The sequence below is a fragment of the Callospermophilus lateralis genome, chromosome 3 (genome assembly GCF_048772815.1).
Source record: "Callospermophilus lateralis isolate mCalLat2 chromosome 3, mCalLat2.hap1, whole genome shotgun sequence".
NCBI classification, from domain to species: domain Eukaryota; kingdom Metazoa; phylum Chordata; class Mammalia; order Rodentia; family Sciuridae; genus Callospermophilus; species Callospermophilus lateralis.
In genome coordinates, this window is record NC_135307.1 from 131,466,230 (window position 1) to 131,485,939 (window position 19,710).

A 19,710-nucleotide genomic window follows, 5' to 3' on the forward strand; every position below is an offset into this window, starting at 1 on the left:
CCTAAAGATGACTTTTTTTTTCAACTAAGGAAATTTCTTCCTATAGGCTTGAGTTTTTGTGTCATCCTATTCTTTATTATTTCTTTAGGACCACTAGTTGGCTGCATATTGATCTTTGCTTTTTAATCATGTTTTTTTGTTTGTTTGTTTTTGGTACTGGGGATTAAACCCAGGGGCATTTAACCACTGAGCAATATCCCAGCTGCATTTTACTTTTATTTTGAGACAGGGCCTTGCTAAGTGCTGAGGCTATCCTTGAACTTGTGATCTTCCTGCCTCAGCCTCCCAAGTTACTGGGATTACAGCCCTGCACCTGGCTTTTATCATGAATTTTAAACATTTTAATCCTTTTCCTTAGTTCTTTTCATTCTCAGAGAGAGGAGTGTTCAACCTCACCAGGTCTGGCATGCCAATATATTTTGTGTGTGATATTTAAAAGTTTTTTTTTTTTTTTTTTTTTTTAATTTTTAAAATCATGGGGCTGGGGATGTGGCTCAAGTGGTAGCATGCTCACCTAGTATGCGTGAGGCACTGGGTTCGATTCTCAGCACCACATAAAAATAAAGATATTGTGTCCACCTAAAACTAAAAAATAAATATTAAAAAACATAAAAAATACAAATAAGTAAAACCAGAAGAGCTTCCTAAACCATATTTTTAGTGTTTTGAAGTTTATTACTTCAGTTGCTTTTACTGGCTTTGGAAGGGATCTCCTGAAATCTTTTGAGGAACACATTTATTCCAGGATAAGTTTAAGGCATTGGAATTTTTTTTCTTAGAAACTGTGAATGGAACAGGCAGAGCATATATAGTATGCTACTTCCACAGCTCTTTGGATCTTAGCTCTTACTTTATAATGAACATCTAAAATCTGGAAATAAGGCACTATTCCTTGTCTGTTGCTGAATATATTCCATTGTTCAGATTGGCATTAGGTGAGTGAGTAACTAGCTGCCCTTGTAAGTAGTTCCCCACCATAGAGAATGATTCTTTTCTGGTGAACAAAAGTCTGTGGCACTCTGAGGAGTTGAGTGGATAGAAAAATCCAGAGATCTTTCTGTTTACCACAGGGTTTCATCATTTACATTCTGAATTTTTTGAAGCTTCAAATATATGTTAACATTACATATGCTAAGATTTTTCTGTTCTTACTTGACATCTTCTGGAATTGAATTCAGTGTTATTTAGTGGAGTATTAGTTTGAAATCACATGGCTTTTATTGAGGTTTTTATTTTTGTTTCAGGTCCTGCTCAATCTGGAATTTTGTCAGATCGTGAAGTGGTAAATCTCTTTCTTCATTTTACTGTCAATCCTAAACCCCGAGTGGAATACATTGACCGACCACGGTGCTGCCTTAGAGGAAAGGAATGCTGCATCAATAGATTTCAGCAAGTAGAGAGCCGGTGGGGTTACAGCGGAACAAGTGATCGAATCAGGTATCTATCATGCTGTGGATTCAGGTGGGTGGGGTAGCAGTTAGGGGTTATCCTGTATCCTCATATTGTGGGAGAATAATTAATCAAAGTTTTATATTTTGATTAATACATTTTTAAGTTAATGAGTCAAGAAGTCATTAAGACACCCTGTTTCTTCACTGAATTATGAGCCCTGGTCATCTCTTCGGGTTTAAAAAAAAAGCTTGAAAGGATTGGGTTGATCCTTCTGTTACATAAGTCTGTTTGGATCACCATTGCTGGTGAGTTGAGGTCTAGCCTCCAGTTGATCTAACACTGTTGTTACAGAAATAAGGCTAATTTTAATCAATTTAACTTTATTAAGCTTAGTATAAGGTTTTTCTTTGAATAGATGTTACATGGACATATCTCTTTAAATGGGGGGAAATAAAGAATCATGAAAACACATACATAAAATCCTGTTGAAGAATTTATCTTTACTCTTCTGTATTTAGGTTAAATGTAAAAATAGAATCATTACCAATTTTGATAAAACATGCCTTTTGAATTTTTAGCTATTTAATAGCACTTTGTTATACAACTAGAAATTAATAAGTTTGTAAAGTAAACCTCTAGTTGAGGGGGGACTGTTATAACTTTTGGGTTAAAACAAATTCAAAATGCATTCGTAGCCATTTATTACTCATTTATAAGAAGAATATATATACTATATAAAACCTTAGGGAATAAGGACAAAACTGCACACAAAAAGTAATGATTAACTACTTTTAGCAAATAAATTAGAGAAGAAATAAATGACCTAGCATTCAATCCCAGTAGTTAGAAAAGGAATATCAAAAGAACCCTAGAAAAGAGAAATAGGTAAATATAAAGAAATTAGTGGATTAAAAATAGGATTGATAAGTCCATAAGCTGATCCTTAAAAAGATGAATAAAAATAAATCTCTGGCAGAGGTAATTAAAAAATTCATAATTAGAAATCAAAATGGGAATATGGTCAGTTGCTGAGATTTTTACTTTAATTCTGGGTTTACTCTGTGCTAATAAATTGAACATCTTGATGGAATGGATCATTTTATAGGCAAATATAAATTATCAAAATTGACTGAAGAGGAAAGCCTGAATAGACCAATTACCATGGAAGGAATTAAAAGTTATCAAAGAACTGTCCCTTCACAAGGTTTTACAGGTGAGTTTTTACCAAACATTCAAGGATCAGATAATTTCCTTGAGCATTAAAAGAAGAAAATACTTCTTGGTTAATTATTAAAGGAAGCATAACCTTTCTATAGGAATCTGATAAGACAAAAAAAATTCTAGGTTCACTTCACTTACTATGTAGAACAAATTCTGTATAAAATATTAGCTATTTAATCAGTCAGTTCCTTAGAAAAGCAATATTATATAAGCATATTAAATAATTTATTTGAAAATTGGAAAAATGGCTCAATGTTAGGAAATAAAATATTAATATAACTCATCCAGGTAGCATACCAAAAGATAAATAATTTGATTTCAACAGATGTCAAAAAGGTTTTTGATAAAAATTCCCCCCCCCCTTTTTTTTTTTTACAAATGTAACTATAATAGATTAAGTCTAAAAGAATGTTTCTTTACTAGAATAAGCTGTTGAAGCCTAAAGATAGGGATACCTACTGTATTTGCTATTTTTCATTAGTTTTACTGTAATTTTGAATTGTTACAGTCATGAAAGATAAAGAATTTAGAGCCTTGAATATTGGAAAGGAAGAGGCCTTTCTTACAATTCCATCAAATCTGATTATTATAATAAATATTTTTGTAATTTCTCTTTTATTAACCTGAAATGAAATTCATAGAATGCTCCGAATATTTTTTAAATTTGATAAATGGCCAAGTTATAATATGAAGAAGAAGTAAATGTAACTGGTAGTAAAATTAAATATGTAAACATGATTTGATTTTGTAGACTAAAGTAACCTGATACAGTACATATGTATTATCATGATGAGATGGCTTCAGCTGCAGGGTATAGGTGTAGTATATTAACTGTCTCAAAATACCAAGGTTCTAGATAAAACAGTTGAGTTAGTCCTGTAGATTCTCATTTCTGTATTTGTGAACTCACCTGCTGGCTAAAATTTGTTACTCTAATATCAATACTCAGAGTGATTTCTTAGATATTTTCAGCCAAAGATTTGAGTTGTCAGTCCAGCATGTTCTCAGGAGAGATGAGACTTCACAAACTTTCCTACAGGATGAAGAAGGTGGGGCAGTACACTTAATGCAAGAAACTGGGTCTTGGGCCAATTAGATGGGGTTTGAATCCCAGCTATGGCACCTGTTAGTGGGGTAGCCTCAAGCAAGTTACCTAACACTGCTGAACTTCATTTTGTCTTTTGAACGAAGAATGTACAATCTACTAGGATGCATTGTTTTTAGGATTCAAGTTTATAACGTGAGGGGTATGTGTGTGTGAATACACATATGGGTAGTTTGTGTGCATATATACATATGTATACACATACATACACATGTGCTTATATTTTCCCTGGTAGCAATGGTTTAGTATTTGGTAATTCTGTGTGTACAGTAGCTTTGTAGAACATAACTACCACAAATAATGAGAATACACTAAGATTTCCTCTATTTTTGTGGTAGTTGCCTCTTGTAAAAATCCATGAACATTAAAATTACACTAAAAATCTTTGATTTATAAATAAAATGGAATTAGGTTCAAGGTTTATAGTTTCTCACCTACATGAATTCTGGCATGACACTCCCCTAATAGTGGGTGTTGAATCCAGGGGTGCTGTATTAATAACTAAGCACATCCTTTTTTGTTTTTGAAATACCATCTCACTGAGTTGCTGAGATTCTCCAAGTTGCCCAGGCTGCCCTTGAACTTGTGATATCCCTGCCTCAGTCTTGGTATAACACTTCTTGAAAGTTGATTGGGATTCTTTGTTATAGGGGACTGTTCTGATTATTATAGAAAATTGGCTGCTTGGCTGGTAGTGCCCCTAAATTTATGTAAGAGAGTTTGCCTCCTTGGAGGTAGAACTCTTTTTAAAGAGATTAGTTGGTCCACTTAACCTCAGGATCAGCTAAAAAAACAATTAGAATCAATAATATATAAGTTGTATTTTATAATATACAACTTATAAAATGTATATTTGAAAACTGTTGTTCTTGTATGTTATCAAAATTTAGTCACAAAGATACAAATAATGGTGGTAATTGTACAATGATGTGAATGTACTTAATACCACTGGACTGTACACTTAAAAATGGTTTAATTGAGCTGTGGTGGCAGATACCTGTAATTGCAGTTACTTGGGAAGCTAAGGCAGGAGGATCCCAAGTTCAAGGGCAGCCTGGGCAACTCAAAATAAAACAAATAGGGTTGGGGATGTAGCTCAGTAGTAGAACACTTACTAGCATGGGTTCAATCCCCTGTGCCACCAAAAAAGAAAAAAAAAAAAAAAAAACAGGTTAAAGTGGTACATTTGTGTATATTTTACCACAGCTATAGTATTGAATGAATATTTTATTTCATATTTTATTATAATCTCTTATATTAGTATATTATTTATTATATTGAATATTTCTGTAATATTGTGAATAATCCCATTCACAATAGTAACAAATAATATAGAGTCTCTCTAAGAAGGACTAGAGAACTTCAGCTTGAATCAGACTTTGATAAGGACAGCGTCTTCCACATTATCCTATGTATGTTAGCCAATTCCTTTTAGAGGTCACATGTTTTTGATAGATGGAAATAGCTTGGCAAAATACAAATCTGGAAGAGTAAATTTTCTTTAAAAAAACTGATACAGACCACACATAAAGAAGTATTATAGATCTATAAGAAGTTAGTGTTGAATGGAACAGACTAAAGTTCAAAAACCAATCTAATATTAATGAGCTTAATATCATACAGCTAAGGAAAGAATTATCTATTAGGAAAATAAAGTTAGATCCTTACTGATCCCATGTACCAAATTCATGTTAATTAAAACTTTATAAATGAAACCATGAAAATACTGGAACAGATGTGTCTTTACTATAAGGATGAGGTAGGTGGCTTTATATTTGGCATATCTACCATGCGGCCAGCGCAATGGTTTCATTAATGAGGTTCTTGGCATAAAAGTTAGCTAGCAGAGATCGAAATAAACACACAGACTCAGTTACCTTTTTCTTTCTTTTTTTTTTTTAAAGAAAGAGTGAGAGAGAGTGAGAAAGAGGGAGAGAGAGAGAATTTTAATATTTATTTTTTTAGTATTTGGTGGACACAACATCTTTGTCTGTAAGTGGTGCTGAGGATTGAACCTGGGCCGCAAGCATGCCAGGCGAGCGCGCTACCGCTTGAGCCACATCCCCAGCCCCTCAGTTACCTTTTTCTATGACCAGGTCCGAGAGTGGTTCCTTACTCTAACCACCCGGCAGGGCAGCAAGGATTACTCAGGGCTAGCAGGAGAGAGAGAGCGAGCATGCTAGGGAGTAGCCTTTTATTGGGGAGCAAGAAATTCAGGGGATAATTCCATCCAATAAAGGTTCAAGGGGGGGCCGCACTCCAAGGTCAGGGTCAGTGATTGGGCCTCCGGGGTCAGTGGTCAGTTACACCCCCACACGGACAGGTTCTCTCAACAGGAGAGGGCCGGGAAAGCTCCGACACAGCCAGAGCGCCTCAGACCCTAACCGGGAGTCACCCAGTCACGTGTGAGAATGGCTCCCGAAAGGCATAAATCATAATTTGGCTACAAATAATTGAAAAAATTTTTGTTAAAAATTACCATACAGGGCTGGGGATGTGGCTCAAGCGGTAACGTGCTCACTTGGCATGCACGGGGCGCTGGGTTCGATCCTCAGCACCACATAAAAATAAAATAAAGATGCTGTGTCCACCGAAAACTGAAAAATAAATATTAAAAAATTCTCTTTCTCTCTCTCTTAAAAAAAAAATACCATACAATTAGAACATAAATGACAAACGTGAAACTTTTTCTAAGGGATATTACCAACAAAGCATAAGTAACTATATATAATGTGCATTACAAAGATTAACTCACCAGTATAGAAAACAGAGAAAAGCACGTGAGTGGATGTTTCATTAATGAAAAAATCTAAGGGGCAGAGAGCATATAAGCAAAAGTTTTACCTAATTACTAATCAAATGGAAATGGGATTTGTCAATTATCATTTTCTCAAAGGCAAGAGGAAATTAATGGTAATGATACAAGTGAGATAGAACTGATCTGTACTCTGGGGCATAAAGTGTTAATCTTACTAGGAAGCAATCTGACAATATTTATCTAAAGCCTAATGCCTTTTATTTTTACCAACAATTCTAAGCATTTATTCTAAGAAAATAATGATGGCTTTATAAAATGACCTAGCTGTAAACCATGGCAATATCATGTAGTAATTATAATAACTGCAAATAACTTTATTCAATAAGAGATTGGTTAGATATAGTAAATCAGTAGTCATTTTTTACTGTTTTTACATGAAAAAGAGGTATATATACAAAATATCTGTGTGTGTGTATATTATGTGTCTCCTAAGATGATTTTTAATATATATGTTCATAGGAATAAGTCTGAAAAAGAAATGTAAAGAGTTAACGGGTTATTTCTGGATATACAGATGCTCTAAAATTTTCCTTATTTGTTTAGCTGAATTTTCAAAGTTTTTTGTTTGTTTGTGCTAGAGATTGAACCTGGGGCTTCAAGCATGCTGATAAACAAGAGTTACATCACTGAGCTACACCTCCGGTCTATTTTCTGGATTTTTTTTTTTTTTTTAGTATTTATTTTTCAGTTGTAGTTGAACACAATACCTTTATTTTATTTATTTTTATGTGGTGCTGGGGATCAAACCCAGGGCCTTGCATGTGCTAGGTGAGCATTCTACTGCTGAGCCACAACCTCAGCCCCTGGATTTTATTTATTTATTTTATATATATATATATATATTTTTTAGTTATAGTTGGACACAATACCTTTATTTATTTATTTATTTTTATGTGGTGCTGAGGATTGAACCCAAGGCCTCGCACGTGCTAGGTGAGCACTCTACTGCTGAGCCACAACCCCAGCCCTTTTTTCTGGATTTTTGGAAATAGAATTTATTGATATGTATACTCTTAAAAAAAATATTACAGCTGGGTGCAGTGGCACATGCCTGTAGTCCCAGTGATTCAGGAGGCTGAGGCAGGAGGATTGCAAGTTCAGAGCTAGCCTCAACAACTTAGTGAGGCCCTAAGCAACTCAGAAAGACCCTGTTTCTAAATAAAGAAAAGGACTGGGGATGTGGATCAGTGGTTAAGCACCCCTGGGTTCAATCTCTGATACCATAAACGAAAACTATTACAAAAAATTTTGGGACGGGGGGGGGGGGGCGGCGTAGTGCTGGGGATTGAACTCTCTCACATGCTGAGCAAACACTCTACCACTGAGCTATTTGCAGTTTTTTAAGGTGGTCTTTCACACTGTAGAGCATGATAATTAAAGAGAGTTGAATTTGATCCAAGCAGATGTGGAGATGTGTCCCACTCAGTTCTGCCACATTTTTTGATTTGGGCAAGTTAATCTCTCTAAACCTCAGTTTCTTTTTTCCTTTTTTTGTTTTTTGTAAGGAGTTTCACTATTTTGTCCAGGATGGTCTCAAACTTGTAGGACCAAACAATCCTTTTACCTCGGCCTTCCATGTGAGTGGGACTACAAGTGTGTGTCACCTAACATGGCTAAAATCTGTTTCTTTAGCCTCAGAAATTTAGGATAATAAAAATAGTACAGGAAGCTAGTGTTGTATAGGGCTGTTAGGATGATTATAGGAAGTAAGTATTGTAAGAGCTGAAACTCGGGGCCTGGTATATTAGGAAGTACTCATTAAGTGGTGGTGGTATGCTGGTAGTAATGATAATGGAAATTGTGGCTGAAAATGTTGAGAATTGCTTGTTTTGCATCACAGATTATCCAGTTCCATATGTACTTAGTTAAGAAATATTAATAAGAAATATTAATTACTTCATTTTATAAATGTATAAAAACTGACACTTAGGATCAAACTGCTAATAATTGCTAATTATTATAGGTATGGAATCCTTATTCAAAGCCACCTGTTTGAATTAGGTCCTGTCTCCGGCCCTCTACTATCAGAATTATTTGTTACAGCAGCCTGCTTCCTTCATAACTCTTAACCACAATTTATAATGATTGCTTATTAGGCCACAAAGCCAATAGGTGTAGAAGCTGTGTGCTGCTGACCATTATTCCCCGTTGCCAAGCCCAGAACCTAAATACAATAGGCCCTCAGTAAATATTTATTGAGATAATTATCCTTGTTTGGGATGCTGGGGCTTCAGTTCTGCTTAAGATCCTGTTAAATTCATATTCCTGAAAGGTTTTTTTTGTTGTTATTGTTGGTTTGTTTTAAGTAAACACGTTATTTCTGAAGATAATCAACTTGTGATAATTTTCCTTTTTATAAGCAAAACTAGATGTTCCAAGTAACACTTGAAAAAATTATAAACCTTCAGAATAAGAACACTTATAGAATTGTTATTTTATATTCGGTTTCTCCCTTGTAGGTTCACAGTTAATAGAAGAATCTCTATAGTTGGATTTGGCTTATATGGATCTATTCATGGTCCCACGGATTATCAAGTGAATATACAGGTACTATTTCCCTCCATAATTCATCATCTTGAAATGTAACAAACATGTAATCTTACAGTAAAATATTCTCTTGGCAGGAGTCCAGATTTTAGTAAGATTATCAAAGAAATTAGAAAGCCCATTATTAGCATTTTTAGCCTAGAGATTTATTTTACAGTTGTTCTAAAAAATCTTGTTTCAAAAAATAGAGGTCCTTCATTGAAGCATTTAATGTTAACAGGAGTGCTCCTTTGTCCAGGAAACCCATTAGTACTTCCTGCTGTGCATTAACTGTCTTAAAATGTTTTTCTGCCTTTTTCATGGTATTTTGAACTTTAGGGCCTTGAAACTATCTCATTACTTCCAACTACTATGAACTCCTCTTCACTTATCAGACCCTCCCTCATTCTTTAGGTCTACTATACTTGATTCTTTCAGACAGGGCACTATTACCTAATCTGGAAAATACCTCTTTCTTCCCCTATCTTATTAATAGACCAGTGTTCTTTTGATTCCATACCCCTTTTAGCAAGATTATTTTTGAAAACATCAATATGGTATTTTTACATATTTGCAAACTAATAGGCAGTACTGGATTTTGTATTCATAAATGAAAACAGAATATTCTAAAAGGAAGTAAAAAATGTTTCAAACTCTTGTTTATCAATAGAAAATTTCTGCTCTCTCTGAAATGTTACTAGGGTCATTTTTCATAGTAAAAACTTTGGTGAACTTTGTGATCAGAATGGCTTTTAAAATACTAGCTTTATACTTTGTGACTATAACAGTTCAAAGATCTGGTTCAGTGACAGCTAAAAATGATACCTTATACCCTCAAAAGAGACAGACCTTGCTTCAAATGGAAGATTGCATTAGTGACTGTACTAACCAAATCATTATACTCATTTTCTAATCCTATCCACTAAGGTTTCTAGTGAACTTCACTTGATAAATTTATATCATTCATGTGAATTTGTTGTTGTCACATACCAGTTAGAAAGTTATATTTTTTAATAAACAGGTTTTAGACTCGCTGAATTATTTATTTATAAGCTTTTTCAACAGGTTAGAAAAGTAATTTCCATGGTGTTTTTTTGTTTTTGTTTTGCAGTACAAGTATCAAATCTAGTGGAACTCTAAGCTGCACCCTTTTTTATTTTGAAATAGAATCTTGCTAAGTTGCTGAGGCTACTGAGAATTTGTGATTCTCCCATTTCAGCCTCCCAAGTAAATGGGATTCCAGGTGTGTGTCACCACATCCAGCTTAATTCCATGATGTTTAAGTACAGAAAAGCCTCAGCAAACCTTTGAAGAGTATTAAAAAAAAAAAAAAAAAAGATTTTTGCAGTTATTCCCCATTGCACATTATATACATTTGAAGTTTTAAGAGCCTGTCTAGTAGAATCCCTAAGCCCAGTTTAGCAGATTGGATAATCTGCAGGCCTGGGGTGGGCAGGAGCGAGGGGAGCCAGGGCCCCACTGTGAGTCTCTTTGATTCTAAAACCCCATCCTCCCTTTAGCATACTTCATGTATTATCTAAGATACCAGACACCTCACATACAAACTGTGGGAGGATGTTTGGGTTATAGGTATATTAAAATAATGAAGTCTAAATACTATGAATAAAATTACTAGAAATGGAAGTTCTCTTTATTTTCTTAACCCTGTAGCTAGTCTTCTGTACTAGAAACTCCCTATTGCTTTGTGACAGAAGTGGCAAACATAAATGCCTCCAGGGCTTGGGCAGATAATTTTAGTGGAGACAGCTGGCCTGGTACAAGAGCTAACAGGGGTAAGCAGGGAAATGAATTGTTTAAAACACTACTTAGTTCCTATTAGTAGTTGCAATGTGATAATAAAAAGCCCAAGGATGCCAAGAAGCCAGAAGTGTGGATTTTTATATGAAATCTCCATCTTCCATTTTTAGTGTTAATCAATAATTTAAAATCTTTACAAACACTCACACCATGAAGGCCAAACAAAGCTAGTCTGAAACTAAATTCTGGTTCTTAACCAATTTACAATCTTTGCCTTAACTTTGTAGGCAAGGCCCATTCCTCTAAATCAGTATGTTTCTTCTATATTAGTAAGTTTGAAACAGGAATATATAATAGAAACACCTAGGGGCATTTTCATAATACCTATCCTGGGTCCTTATTCCCAGAGATGAGGTATTGAAAGAATAGTATGAACTGTTAAGTAGAAGGTATGGACATAACAGATGGCATTTTGTTGTAGAAGTTAGTTGTCTTCACCTGTTTGTTTTGTGGATAGGCACTTTACCTTACACTTCAAAAGGAGAGCCACGTACTTCTTAAAACACACCTTTGGCAGTATTCTTTTACAGTGATGAAGATCAAACCCAGGGCTTTGTTTATTCTAAAGTGCTCTAACATTGAGCATACTCAACCCTAAAACACAGCTTTGGATCAATTCAGAATACTAGATAAAAGTACCAAAGTCTTGTGTTAAACATAGCACTGAGGACATGTTGGCTTGGAAGATTTTAAAACCCATTGACCCACATATACTATATTATTGGCTTATACAATATATTGACTCTGTGGACTATTAAGGAAAGATACTAAGTTTCTGGGACTGTTAAAGTTATGTCATTTAAAGTCTCTCTCACTGCATCTTAACTTCCAGTAGTCCAATAGACAGCTTTTGGAACAGCAAGTCTGTAAGTAGGTTCATGGAAATAGTTGCAAGCATGTGTTGAAAATATATCCATGTACTACTAATAAATGACACTTTATTATTATTGCTTAATGAGTTGACATTTTCAAGAGATCTTTGTCTTCATTTTATAGGAGATAAAAAGGTTATGTGAATTTCTTGTTGTGTTATTTTGGGTGGTTTTAGAGATCGAATCCAGGACCTTTCACATGATGTGCAAATGTTTCCCCACTGAGTTATATCCCCAGCTCATGAATTAGCTTTGAAGTCAGTTAGAACTGCCTGGGTTTGACTCTTACCTCTCTCGCCTACAAGGTGTGATATGGAAGATCTTTCCATTTGCTCATCAGATTTGACAATAAAGTTATTTTTTTTAAATATTTATTCTTAAGTTTTAGGTGAACACATTAAAATGTGTCCATTTTTACATTTATGTGGTGCTGAGGATCAAACTCATGCCTTGTGCATGCTAGGCGAGCACTCTACCACTGAGCTACAACCCCCAGCCCGACAATAAAGTTATGATAAATACTTTACAGTTTGGGGAGGACTCTTTTGAGATGATACCTGTAAAGTGATGTGGTCATTGCAATAACATGTTGTGGCTGTTGTTTTGTAATTAGGTAAAGCAAGGTTTTTCCCAAAAGAATGGATAAAACCAGAGCCTGGTTTGTTCTAGACTGCACTGAAAAAGCCAGGTCTTGTGTCTTACTGCTTTTTTCCCAGGCACTATCATATCATGTCTTTTTGTTTTTGTTTTTTAATTTCAGTTTTTTATTGAACTGTGATAAACACACAGAAAAGTGTTCATGTTTATAAGGGGCATAAATGGCACAGTTTTTACAAACTGTACATACCAGTGTGACCAGTATCTGATCAAGGAACAGAACATTACAGCACCTGGGGCCTCCTCATGATCTCCCCCAGTTCATCTCCCTGCAGAGTGCCTATTGTCCTTGTCTCCCATTCACATAGATGGCATTTTGCCTATTTCATTATTACTGGTTTCATCTACCATATGCAGAAAGGCAGATTTTCAAGGGCTGTTCTGTACTTGCTGTTCCCATGTGTGGAAACCCTTGCTCATACCTGGTAAGCTCTGACTTGGGTTTTTAGAATCTGCTCCATGGAGTTTCCCCTCTTGAACAGAAGCAGTTTTTCCTCTGTTTGGCCACTTTGTATTCTGCATGGCTCTTTCTGAATTGGCTGTACCCTGAAGCTCCCAGAAAGCATACTTGATGCCTTGCACAATGCTTGGCACAGATGATAGAATGAAATTGAAGGGACAGAATTTTTACATTTTGAACATTCTCAAACTTGATACTTCAATTAAAGTCATTTAAACTTTGATTTCAATAAATAACTCTGAAACAGAAAATGCTAAAGGAATTTTTCTAGGGACACAGGTTAGCTAGAAGTAAAGGCTCATTTCCCCCAGACATCTAAAATTAACATATTCTAAAAATCTGCATACCAAGCTGTGTATCTTTTATGAAAGACCCCCTCTCCTATAACCAGGCCCCAGTTAATCAACATTCTCCTCATCCTTAATGTGATGAATAATAAATAGCCATTTTCTGACAGCATGCTTAAAAACCATCATTGGTGGTTAGAGGTTAAGTAGAGAAAGACTAGAAGAGAGGTTTAATGGTCTATTCTGCTACTCTAAAGGCTTCATGTTCTTTTCTACAAAGCTTAAACATAACTTTAACATAACTTCTCTTTTAAAAATTACAGATCATTGAATATGAAAAAAAACAAACCCTCGGACAAAATGATACTGGATTTAGTTGTGATGGGACTGCTAACACATTCAGGGTCATGTTCAAAGAACCTATAGAGATCTTGCCCAACATATGCTACACAGCATGTGCAACACTCAAAGTAAGTGTCATTCAGAATGTTCTTGAGGCTGCACTGGTGTAGCACATGGTTTCATGCTTGAGTGTGTTTTACAATGTTTTAGAAGCTGAAAATCACTGACAGTGGACTCTGTTAAGAAAAGGGGTAAGAGGGCTGGGGCTGTAGCTCAGTGGCAGAGCACTTGCCTAGCATGTGTGAGGCACTGGGTTCGATCCTCAGCATCACATTAAAAAAAATAAAATAATTTTTAAAAAGTGGGGGTGGGGAACTGGGCATGGTAGTACACACCTAAGATAGAAAGATCTCAAGTTCCAGGCAAGCCTGGGCAACTTAGTGAGACCCTGTCTCAAGATAAAAGAGCTAGGGATTTAGCTCTGTGGCAGAGTACTCCTGGATTCAGTCCCCTAGAAGGAATAAGGAAGGAGAAGGAGGGAACACAGAGGAAGGTATCTGGGAGCTAAAATATCCAGCTCCTTTAAGAAGTACATTTCAGTACCCCATTGTATCCTGAAAGAAAAGTTCTTTTTAATAAGTAGCCCCTTGTCTGAGGAAACTGAATGTTTGACAGAAGATGCAGTAATTGTTTTCTTAAACCTTTTCACTACTCCCTAATGACTGAGCTCATTGATTAGCTTTTTAGAAAAACTTCATTTTTCATTAAATGCCTCAGCATAAAATTTATATAGGAGCTATAATGAATATTATAGACCATTGATCTAATTACAACATCATAATAACTTGAGTGCTTATTCAGTGAAAATTGCTAATAAGTCTTTTGTTCTCATTTAGGGTCCAGATTCACACTATGGCACAAAAGGATTGAAGAAAGTAGTCCATGAGACACCTGCTGCCAGCAAGACTGTTTTTTTCTTTTTCAGTTCCCCTGGCAATAATAATGGCACTTCAATAGAAGATGGACAAATACCAGAAATAATATTTTATACATAATCTAGCAGTATAATACATCTTGGCTAAATAGTACCGTGCAATCTAGTCTCAAAGTAGAAACACCTGACCACAAAACAATTAGTTTGAGTGTCATGATTATTTATAATTGTAAAATAAGAAACAGTTTAGTTTCTTAGAGAAATTAGAAAAATGTTAATCTAAATCTCTGCATGATTCAAAGGCAGATTTTCAATTTTCTTATCACCTTAGGGGTTTAATTGTGTTTAAAAAAAAAAAAAAGCTCAGCTATTTCAGCTTCATCTTGTATAATTTCATAGATCAGCTAACTTATGGTCTTTCAATAGTTTTGAATTGAAAGATTCTTGTTATTTATAACAGGTTTGTTTTTTTCTGTTTCTAACTATTTTGAAGGTTAAATGAGATGAGGTGGGTCAATATTCCTACAGAATTCCTATTAACTCAAGTAACTAATTTCATTCAAGTAACTAATTTCAGAAAATTAAGAAAACTGACTTTATATTTGGGGTTTTGAAATATCTGGTTGTTAGCATTTGGAATAATGCTAAAAATAAGGTCTAATAAATGCCCAGGAAATTTTTCAATGTATTTACAGAAAAGGATATTTTGTAATAGTATAGTAATGCATTACATAGTACAGTTTTACAACAATAAATGGGAGTTTGTATAAATTCACAATAATGTGATATAAACAAAGGATCTAAAGGAATACTCTTAAGACTGAATTCTTTATCACTACACTGTACCACTGTACCTGTCTATTTGTATGGGGGGGATGCCGCTGATAATTCCCAAGATTGAGATGATGATGGTGATGATGATCAGTTAAACAGACATCAGTTCAACATTGTGATAATCACATTACAGTAAAAAATGGAATAAAATATGAACATTTCTAACAACTACTTTGGAATTATAGAACTATCCAACAGGATTACTGCTTTCTGTCACATACATAATTTTATCCAACAAGTAAAATATGTTTAATATTTGTGACTTCATTAACTGGCAACATCTATTATAAGAAGTGGATACGAAGTATATTTGGCAGAATGACATTTATACACTTTTATATAAAGCAGAATTTTAAAATAAAAATGAAATAACATTTTTCCCCTGAAAGTGATTATCTTATTAAAAACTTAAGTGTCATTAAGCTTAAGGCATATCAGATAGTTGTGGAAGATGATTAAAAATTAAAATTCTTTAAGTATCAACTTAAAAAGAATTTTTTAAAAATAATTAGGATATAAAATTTTTCATCAAAAGTAATATTTTATTTTCAAGAAGGTTGTGAGGTGTGTTTGTTGTTGAGGCCTCTTGAAATTACTGAAGAAAAGGGAAATTTATCTTTGATACCATGTTCTTATGGATGTAAACTTCACTTAACTGGAATACCTATGGGATGTGTAGTTCTGGTTAACAAAAGATGAACTGGGAAACAATCTGTAGTAGTGATTATAGAAAGTACTTCTGCCTTAAAAAGTATGATATGCCAGAGACAAGGTAGTGTTTTTGATGTTTGAAGCATTTCACATGCTTCATGTGTTGTACTGAACTATTGTAACTGAATGTAGGCCTGCCTGGGCTGGTACAAGAAATGGAACAGTTTACTGACATTGGGACATCACCTGGAATTTTTAAAAAATAAAAATGTTTATTATCGTTTTACTATTATTATTTGTCATTTGTCTTTTAAAATTTGATGTTAGACACCATTTTGGAGCAAAAGTTTTTAATTAATTGACTGTAACTTTTAATTTACAGAAGTAAATAAATAGGAATGCTTTTACTGCTGCCTAAACGCAAGTCACAGAAACTACTACATAACAATTACTGCCATCTGTTTCTTGGTCACTTTTTGTTTTGTTTTGTTTTTAATTATACATGACAGTAGAATATATTTTGACATATCATACATATATGGAGTATAACTTCCCATTCTTCTGGTCACTTTTTTGTAGTCTCAGGTTTTCTCTCCTACTTAAAAAATAGGAAGTAAAGAATTTCAAAGAATGTGAAGAAAGAATCTTGTTTTTCTTAACAGTGTTCTAATCATCTCACAATTGTTTATTAATTATAGTGATATGAGTTGTTACTTAGCCTGTTGAAGGACTTTTTTTTTTTTTGGTAGTACTGGGGATTGAAACCAGGCATGCTTTACTACCAAACTATATCCCCAGCCGTTTTAAAAATTTTGAGATGGGATCTCCCTTAAATTACCCGGGCTGGCATTAAACTTGTGACCTTCCTTCTCAGAGAAGCATCCAAATAGCTGGGATCAAAGTTGTGCACCACTAGGCCAGCTACTTTACAAAATACATTCTTGTTTCTTTTTTCTCAGCATCAGTGAAAGAATAAGATTACAATACCCATTTCATAGGAAAAAAAAATGAATGTTTGAAAAGGTCAGTAAGTAGTAGTAGATGGATTTTAAGCCCACTTCTGTCCCCCAAGCTACAGAGGCAGGAAAATGTTGCATCCCAAAATAGTCATTCTCAAACTTTATGATGAGACCAAAAAGAATTCCTGATCAATCTATAGTTAGTGTAGAATATAAATATTAAGAAAGTGTTGATATTTTAGTATCTACCCAACAAATTAAGGTGAATTATTTGCATTATCAAAATGTTTTTGGGGGCTGGGGATGTGGCTCAAGTGGTAGCGCGCTCGCCTGGCATGCGTGCGGCCCGGGTTCGATCCTCAGTACCACGTACAAACAAAGATGTTGTGTCCACCGATAACTAAAAAATAAATATTAAAAAAAAATTCTTCTCTCTCTCTCTCTCTTTCTCTCTCTCCTCTCTCACTCTCTCTTAAAAAAAAAAAAATGTTTTTGGTCCACATAAGTAGTATCTGTAGTTTTAAAGGAGGTGAAAATCAATATCTTCTAGATAGACAATTCTTCTAGAATGTTAAAGACTTTCAAGTGTGAAATATTATAGAATGTCTGATATTTTTTATTTTTTAGTTGTAGTGACACAGTACCTTTATTTATTTTAGTTTTAGGTGAACATATTGCCTTTATTTTATTATGTGGTGCTGAGGATCGAACCCAGTGCCTCACAAGTGCTAGGCAAGCGTGCTACAACTTGAGCCACACCCCCAGCCCCCTTTATTTTATTTATTTATTTTTATGTGGTGCTGAGAATTGAACCCGGGGCCTCGCATGTGCTAGGTGAGCGCTGTACCACTGAGCTACAACCACAGCCCCTAGAATGTCTGATATTTATTTGTTATACTTCCCTTTCTAGTGTCTTCAAACAGCTTTCTATGTCTTCCAGTTACACAGATTCAAAATCTGGGAATTGTCCTTGAATTTAACAAAAAGCACCCTTCACAGGAGGGAACCATAGCAATCCCAGCTCCAGAGATACATGGAGCATTTATTCTCTTGGCTAGTTTACATCCTTCAAAAAATCCCCTTTTTCTCCATTGGTAAAGCTAAGACAAAATGAAGATTTTTAAATGGAACTCAAAATTGATGAAGATAAAATGAAAACAGCATAAATACATATGGATTTTCTGCCATTGGGATCATAATCCCCATTTTTTCCTCTGTTAAACAATATTTCTTCCCACTCTGCCCCTCTCTGTCCCCTCTAGATGCAGAGACTTGGGCAGGAACAACTGGTAGCAAATGGGGCTGATATTTCCTCCTTTCCCTGGCTGGTGTGATAAAGTCCTCATACCCCCACTCAAGGCACTCGTGGGAAACAGTTCTCTGCAGGGACCTCTTTACTCTTCCCATCACCCACCTACCCACTTGCTATACTTTTGATAATCTGCTATCACAAGTGTCCCCTTTATTTCCATTACAACCTTCAAAGTTCTAATTGAGGAGGTCAGGATTTTGTCTAAAACAAATTCTATAAATGACTGCATTGTAATTCTGGTTCTGCTCAGTGCCCCTCAGTTTTCCCCACGTTAGTACTGAGGGTTGAACTCTTACCTATGCTATGCAAGTACCCTACCACTGAGCTACATCCCCAGCCTCCCCCCATCCTTTTGAGACAAGTGTCCCTCAATTATCCAGACTGGCCTCAGACTTGTGATCCTCCTACCTTATCCCGAGTAGCTGGGATTACAGGTGTGTGCTGTCATGCTCTGTTTGTGCCTCAACTCTCAACGGATTTCACAGGAAAGAGTTATGGTTTTTATACCTTGCTTTCACTTTCCTTGTCCAAACCTTCAGGTGGAGTGGCCTCAGTATCCAAATGGACAACCCATCTAAGACTAATTTTCAATTTCCTTCCTTACAGCAATCTTCATCCATTCGTTTCATGACCCCACCATGTCTTTGTTATGTTATACCTCAGAAATTGTAAATTCAGATGTCCCACTGACCACAACTTTGGATACTTCTCCAGTTCTGTTATTAAGGCATACTTCTGCCTTAAGTATGCAGCACCTTGACTTTTTCCCCTACTCAGTTAGACCTGCGTTTGTTCTTTTTCCTCTTTCTTCACCTTTGGTCTATAATTACTTAAACCACTTTATTAATCCTCAACTTTTGTATATAACCTGCTGAGTCCAGGCATTTAAAATAATGCAACTGCGGCTGGAGGTATAGCTTAACGGTAGAGTGTGTGCAGGGCATGCATGAGGCCCTGGGTTCAATCTCCAGCATCAAAACTACAATAACTCTGGCCTGGTGGTGCATACCTGTAATCCCAGCAATTTGGGAGTCTGAGGCAGGAGGATCACAAGTTTTAAGACCACCCTCAGCAATTTAGTGAGGCCCTAAGCAACTTTTCAAGATCCTGTCTCAAAAAATAAAAAGGGATGGGGATGCAGCTCACAGTAAAGTGCCCCTGGGATAAATCTCTAGTACCCATCCTCCCACATAAAAAAGAACAATAAAATTATGTGATTGGATATATAGGGACCTCAATGATATCATGACCTCCAATTTGTTGGCATAAGTACAGCCACCTTCATTTCCCCACCCCCACTTTATGAATACTGTTCTTATTCTCAAGAGACAGAAATTTGCTAGTCTGTTTTCTCCTTGAGAGATAAAAAGATACTTTTCTCTGTTCTCAAGAAACAGTCACTTGCTTTCTGCAAAATCAGGTGATGCTTGCTACACCAGTCTCAAGGGCTAAACCTGCCCCTAACAGGAGGGCAGTCATGATTCCGGCCTATAAAAGGTAATACTCCAACTGGGAGTTGCTG

At 35.5% G+C, this 19,710-nt stretch overlaps 1 protein-coding gene across 1 annotated transcript in view; it reads left to right on the forward strand.

The window, feature by feature from the left end:
* Positions 1–16,209, forward strand: part of Btbd1 (BTB domain containing 1) — a 42,899-nt gene extending 26,690 nt beyond the window's left edge. The window contains exons 5-8 of the mRNA XM_076848769.1: positions 1,245–1,437; positions 8,996–9,083; positions 13,480–13,626; positions 14,395–16,209. Coding sequence (XP_076704884.1) covers positions 1,245–1,437; positions 8,996–9,083; positions 13,480–13,626; positions 14,395–14,553 — 587 coding nt within the window. The 3' untranslated portion in view covers positions 14,554–16,209. The remainder of the gene's footprint in view (positions 1–1,244; positions 1,438–8,995; positions 9,084–13,479; positions 13,627–14,394) is intronic.
* Positions 16,210–19,710: the final 3,501 nt, after the last annotated feature.